The 7,085-nt window shown below is 35.0% G+C and overlaps 1 protein-coding gene across 1 annotated transcript; it reads left to right on the top strand.

Annotated features, from left to right (window-relative positions):
• Positions 1-2,157: 2,157 nt before the first annotated feature.
• Positions 2,158-5,851, top strand: LOC121993832 (transcriptional regulator SUPERMAN-like). The gene is made up of 2 exons (XM_042548126.1): positions 2,158-2,738; positions 5,601-5,851. Exons 1-2 carry the CDS (start codon positions 2,180-2,182, stop codon positions 5,849-5,851), a joined length of 810 nt encoding a protein of 269 aa, XP_042404060.1. The 5' UTR covers positions 2,158-2,179.
• Positions 5,852-7,085: the final 1,234 nt, after the last annotated feature.

Genomic DNA, 7,085 nt, shown 5'->3' with positions numbered 1-7,085 from the left:
TCTACTCATTACACTTTGTTTTCGTGTAAGGAGACCTAGAGTTAGGCTATGAGGCCTGACCGACCATTCGAGGTCCGATCAATTAGTTACTCAATGCCCAATCGACTATGTTCCCATTCCACTTGATGATTTTGAAAGTTGATCACTTATTGATTTTGACTACCTTGGTAGCTGACCTTCTCGATTTTGACTCGCCTTTCAGAGGGTCAATCCTTATCACCGCATCACCAACCTAAGCTAGGATATGCCATGTTAGCATCACGTCATTATTTTAGGAATTATAAGAAAAAAATTAAAATTAAAATATGCTTTATATTTGAAAATAAAATTACATTATGTTATGATATGAAAATCTAACCTATAGCCTTCTCGAATACTTGGCACAATCTAGCAGTAGTAGAAACATCTAGTTTGAATCTTGACAATGGATGCAATCTAGAGCCTTCCAAGGAGTAGTACTTGACCTAGACCTTTATGGGCATAGGCCCACATAAATAGTTGACAAGAATTCCTCAAGAAAACAAAACAAAGTGAGTAGATAGTTGCCAACAAGAACAAACAATGAACAGATTGTTTGCAATGAACCCTTGAGCATTACTTGTTCCAAATCGGCATCCGGGTTGGGTCAACCCCTGGTTTTAGATTGATCGGCTGAACCAACCCATCCAGTCTATCTCATTCTAAACACACTCAGGTTGGCTGTGTTATCTCTGTCAGTACCCACAGAGAGACATCCGATGCTAAGGAATTGTTACTCTCTTTTCATGGCATCAACTCAACAACTGCTCAATCTCATCTTCCAAACTGCTTTCCTGAGGCTGAGAGTGACTGAGAACAAACTATCTCTCCTGCATGATCAATCCTTACTAGAAATTAAACAGTGTCTATATTCCGCAGGAAATCTGTGACTGATTAGTGACAACAATGATAACAAGAAGAAAAAATGACCTATTGATCAGCACCTAATCAATCATTCTTCGCTTTAGCAGCAGTAGTAGCAGCAGAGATACCATCACTCTGCAACAGTCAACAAGATAAAGAAGGAAGAGAGGGCCATGAAGAGATAGCCAGACGTAGACTTGCACTGCACGCATATCATGATACTGATACCCTGTCACTCTCTGACTCAGTCCTAAACAATATGGAAAACTATCATCTCATTCATAATTGACCCTAAACTATTCTGCCAACAACAGCTTACAGTTTTGGATGCTTCGATAGGGCCATGCACTCTATAATTTTCACCTCTCAATATATAGAGTTTCATTTGTAATTATATAACCTTTGCACTGTTCTCCATCAGTTAGCGATATCTATATATAAGCTTCTGCTATATTTCTTTAAGCTACCAAAAGGTTAATTATCTAAATCTACTACTCATGCTGAAGATGCATAACCAATTGGTAAAAAATATATATTATTTTTATACAAATTAAACAAAAGGACACCAGTCCCAAGACATGGTCACTGTATCAGACTCGATCTCGAACATGTAACATCATCAATTCCAACAGCATTCTTCTGTGGCAAGACAAGACAATCCCCTCAGTTGATGGCTCAGTCAAAGCAACCTTCTGTTTTTATATCGTAGGTGTTTTGATAATCCAAGAATTAATCATTAAAAGATATCAGTAATCAATCTATGATAAGGTTTTATTACAAAGGTAAAGGCTTATAGCTAGCTAATTAAAATACAGTATCCAAATACACTTAATTTTAAATGGCTTTTATTGCATTGAACAATTTAGTATTCATCTAGTACTCTTATAAAATTATTGGCTCCTATCATCATCTTCATAAAATTTTGACCTAAATCATTCAAGTATCATAGATAACCAATTAATTAGTCGACTCCAATTCTCGTCCCCTTAATCACCTTCTTTAGCACATAATAAACCAGAAAGAAGAATGTTTTGTGAGCCATAATTAATTTAGGTGCCATGACGAATGTTAATAGTGTGATAGGGACCAAACCTGCCCTTTCCCCATTAATTAATACAATTAAATTATATGGTTGGTGATGCACTAAACAAAGCTGAAATTCGCCACCCTAAGCACAACTCTATATATCGATTGATCGATCCATCTCGCCACAAGATTCTTTCCAATTTGATCTTTTCTTTTAGAATTCAACTGATCCACTCAATCATTCTATTTTCTTCTTCTTCTTCTTTAATTTATGGAGCAAAGAAAAAATTGGATGTGGAGGAGAAATTTGAAGCCAAATAATGTTGTTGGCTCGTCGCAATTGCTCTCTCACGATCCGGCATGGGAGGAAAAGGCATTCGCCGAGGACTCCGCCGGCCTCCTCGGGGCCTACATCTGGCCGCCGAGGTCCTACTCTTGCAGCTTCTGCCGGAGAGAGTTCCGGTCGGCGCAGGCGCTGGGCGGCCACATGAACTCCCACCGCCGTGACCGCGCAAGGCTCAAGCAATGGGCAGACCAAGAAGGCATCGTGCCATCGAGGACTAATAATGTTGTTGCACTGCCTTCTCACCATCTGTCTCTAATTAGGGTTTCAGAAGTGAGCAGCACTACTGCTGCTGCTGCTGTTGCTGCTGCTTCTAGTACTGCATCTTTCGCCGATTCGTCGCGGCGCAAGCGAGACATGGAGGATGAGGAAAGCTTCAGGATGAAGAGATGGAGAGTGGAAGAGGAAAGCTTCAAGTTGCTCGCTCCTTCTCCTGTGGAAGAGCAATTGGACCTCGAGCTTAGGTTGGGAACAAACCTGTCACAGTGTAATTAATCTAATTTAACTACTTAATTCCAAGTTTCTATCAGTGATGATCTTCTTCAAGATATTGACAATCAATTACTAGTTTGCTGAAAGGGCTTGGAAACCTCAATCTTTTCTGAATGAAGTAATCACAGAAAAAGAAAAAAAAAAGATTCATCTAAAGGCATTTCTTGACTTGATTGATAGAATTTACGTGACTGACACATTTCAGGAGAATTATATATAATTACGCGACTGACACATGCAACGAATCAGTAGAATTGATGAAGAATATATATATCACATGCTAAGTTAAAATGTGAGTAAATTGGTAGAAAAAATTTCTACCATAATTTTAACTTTGTAATGGCTGTGTCTAAAAAATTTTATTTCCACTTACTATATATAAAGTTTTATTTGTTTCAATTTTCTATATAAATATCATTACCAAATTACCCCTCATATTTTTTAATATAAAAAGTTTAAAAATAAATATAATTTATCTTAAGTTCAGCACTTTAAATTAGAATAGAGTATATTTTTTTATCAAATTGAGCACTATTTTTTCCTGCTTAATATAATTTTTCCTAAATTCAGCATCATTTTAAAAAAAATCTAATATATTTTAAATTCAATTGAATATTATTTAAAGAAAATCTTGTATATTTTTTATTTAATTGTAGAAAAAAGTTATGCTCAATTTAAAATGAGTATAATTCCTCTTAAATTCAACACTTTAAACTAGAATCGAGTTTATTTTTATCAAATTGAGCATAGATTTTTTTCCTGCTTAATATAACTGCTCATAAATTAAATATCATTTAAAGAAAATCTAGTATATTTTTTATTCAATTGAGCATCATTTAAAGAAAATCTAGTATATTTTCTATCCAATTGAGGTGGAATAAGAGTTTAATAGAAAATGTACTAGATTATAGTTTAATATGCTGAATTTAAGAGAAATTATACTTATTTTTAGACCTTTTTATACCTAAAAAATATAAGGGCTAATTAGGTAAATTGGTGTCTATTATATTTAATTAGGAAGTGGAAATAAAATTTTTAAGATATGAGGACTGCATATAAAATTTAAATTATGATTAGGAAATACATTAAATTTTCCCTTGAAATGTTTAGTCCATTTAATAGTTTTGTCAAAATTATAGATGGATTAATTAGAGTATAGTTCAAGATCAAACAAATAAGATTTGATTTAAATTTCTTATTATGTTTTCGAAAGGATAAATATGATTTTTTTTATTTAAATTTGAAATGTTTGAACTATTGGTAGTATGATAAAACTATTAGATAGATAAAAAATAGGATTAAATTTGAGTTCCTCAAACATGGAATTCAATTGTTACGTTAAACCAAATAACATCGAATTTGGAGGATTGATCCGGTCTCATGAAAACTTTTACCGACTGCTAGATTAAATCAAGAAGCGCTTATGGCGAACGATTCAGAAGTTTAACATCCTGTGGTTGCCCGCATCATTTGGAGGAAAAATTCCTATAAATTTATCGTAACTCAAGATCAAACTATTGATACTTGAGTGATAATTTGATGTCCTTCTACTGCATCGTAACCATGAGGAACTCAAACATGAAATTCAAATTGCTTATCAGCTTATGCATATATCAATGTGCTTAATATCTTAGGATATTTATCCATTCTAGGTCACTAGATTTATGCACTTTACTCTAATTTAATAGATCATATTCATATGACCTTCTTAGATCTAAGAATTAAGTCGTTATATTAAAGACGAGTTCGATACAACTGAGAGCTTGACTCTTGAACTCCCTAACTAATTTGCAGATTGTGATTATGATCTTCGTAAACCTCTTACTTTCTTTGCACCTATAAGATCGTATCCATATTGATGTTAATGTGCAGGTGTTATGATACTCAATTAGTATTTATAACCAATGACAATATTTAATTCTTTTTGATGTAGTTAATGAATATATTTTATAAAAAGAATTAAAAGTGAAAAAATTCCTTTAGATTTTATATAATAATAATAAAATGCAAAAACTGATAAATTCCCAACTGTCTTTCAATGATCAGATGCTATAAAATAAATTCAAAAAAACTAAATTCTAATCAGCTATATACAAGAGTCATTCAAATAAATTTTTAAAAATTCCTCTATAAATACTCATCTATTTCTACAAATTATTTCATTCATCGAAATACATTATTCTACGTCATAAATCACTCCCACGAATGAAAAATTCCTAACGGTAATTGAATATGAGTGTGGTTTAGCATTCAACCCAATGCGAGTGTATGTTAATAAAAGAGAAATGTTAATATAATGATATCATATACTTTTTGAAAAGTTGGTATGTATTAAGTACTTGAGTATAGACATCATCCACGGTTCTAAATTTCTCGTTACAATTTCTATTTTGCCTTCGCTTCCACTACAACCTAGTGGTGCCCTATGATATTTACTCTAGTGTGTCGACACCATCTGAGTCAGACCATCCTCACCTTGGCATTCACCTTGCCGGAAAGTTTGCTATGCATCATCATCACCATCTCGGCAACTGATTTCTATCGCATGCTGTGACACATTGGAGGAGATTTTTTTCTCCAGTAAAAAGTAGGCCTAAGAATATAATGTTGGTTATCTGGATGAGTCTCTATGAGCGCTTCCCAATTTATTTTGATGATTATTAGAAAACTTTCATAAAGTCGCACCAATCATTCAGGATTCATCGATTCGAAAAGTTAGATAACTAATATCAACTATATAAAAAAATAGAAACTAAATTGGTGATAGCATATATATAGAACACAAATCTGCTGGAACTAATTTGAAGGGCTCAAGTTTTGAATTAGCTGGGAATATCTGCAGTGGTATTTTCTTAAGGCGTGTTTGTCCCCTCATCTGTGGCTGCTGTGCAGATCATCACATGGAAGATGATGGGAATGTCATATAGTGACGGCAAAGAGATGAAAGAATCCAGCTACAGAAGCAGGAGACACAATGCAGCATGGGGACTTGTTCGACTGACAGATGCAGCAATAGCATTCTCGACCAGTGGGGTTTCCTTCTTGGATGGATACAGATGGATGCAGTCTACAGATCACACCAGCACTTTTTTGGGACACATTGCTTAGCAAGCCCTTTGTAGGTGTGACAACTCGTTTTAATTAGAAATGAAGCTTCAACAACAGTTGACGCAATTGTTTTTTTTTTTATCAAACAAACACTGGATTCAGTGATCAGAAGCAACTATTAGCTTCCTTGGAGCCTGTACATAATTTCGCTGTAATAGTAGCATCGGATAGGATAACGATTATCCTACAAATAAAACAAGAAGGGAATTGAGAGAGAAAGCAGGAAGAAAACTCGAAAAATATCAAAAAAAAATCATCATTTGCTAAAATGAAACTTTATTAATAATTGAGGGTTGATTCCTAATATAGCTAGATATATATTTATATAAACTCTAGACCCTAAGATTAAAGGAAATAAATCATGAAATATGTACCTTAATTCTAATTTTATAAAGAAAGAAAAGAGATATTTCTAGAAAAGAAAATCTATCAACAAAAATTAAAATTAATATAACAGGATGCTGATATAGACAAACTACTATAGGATCATTATGATGGTCCTTGTAAAACCTAAGCCGCATGAATTCTAGACAATCAAAGTAAGAATTCGAATAGGAAAAATAAGAACATATGAGCATGAATCTTCGTTTCATCGAGAACACGACATAAGGAAATAAATACTGTAATTACAAAGAACCTGAATGCAGCGGAATTGTCATGGTTCTTCGTCCAGAGCTCGTCGATCCTGTTAGGATATTTCGTACGGAGGCTAGAAAGGGGGGGTGTGAATAGCCGACCCCAAATCGTCGCGTTTCTACAAAGTAGGGTTAGCGCAGCGGAAAATAACACGTAGAAACGAAGGAAAAGAAGATAAACCTCAAACAAACCGATGTAACGAGGTTCGGAGATAAACTCCTACTCCTCGGCATGTCCGTAAGGTGGACGAAGCCTACCAATCCGTCGGTGGATGAGTCCCCAGAGAACCGGCTAAATATGAGCTCCTTATGGGTGGAGAAACCTCGCCACAACTACTTCTTGCAACAGCAAGATAAGGAGTACAAATACAAGAGAAGCAAGAAGTAAATACACAGCAAATGTAAACACCCCTTGCCTTCTTGTCGACTGTTGAAGAAGCAACAGCTTCACAGACGCCAACCACAGCAGCAGCTCAGTCGGAGTCCCAGCCGAAGGAAGAAGCTCACGCGAAGCTTGCGAAGAAGAAGAGCTCAACAAAGCTCAAGCACGACAGCACTTCGAAGAGAAGAGAAAGAAGCAGTAGCACAGAAGATGTCCT

Source organism: Zingiber officinale, chromosome 6A (genome assembly GCF_018446385.1).
Source record: "Zingiber officinale cultivar Zhangliang chromosome 6A, Zo_v1.1, whole genome shotgun sequence".
In the NCBI taxonomy this organism is placed as follows: domain Eukaryota; kingdom Viridiplantae; phylum Streptophyta; class Magnoliopsida; order Zingiberales; family Zingiberaceae; genus Zingiber; species Zingiber officinale.
The sequence above is the reverse complement of the archived record's forward strand: the minus strand, read 5'-3'. Positions and strand labels throughout refer to the sequence as shown.

Coding starts and splice junctions, on each gene's coding strand:
- LOC121993832 (XM_042548126.1), top strand. CDS start 2,180: ATGGAGCAAAGAAAAAATTGGATGTGGAGGAGAAATTTGAAGCCAAAT. Junction 2,739..5,600: donor GGGAACAAACCTGTCACAGT/GTAATTAATCTA, acceptor TATTTTCTTAAG/GCGTGTTTGTCCCCTCATCT.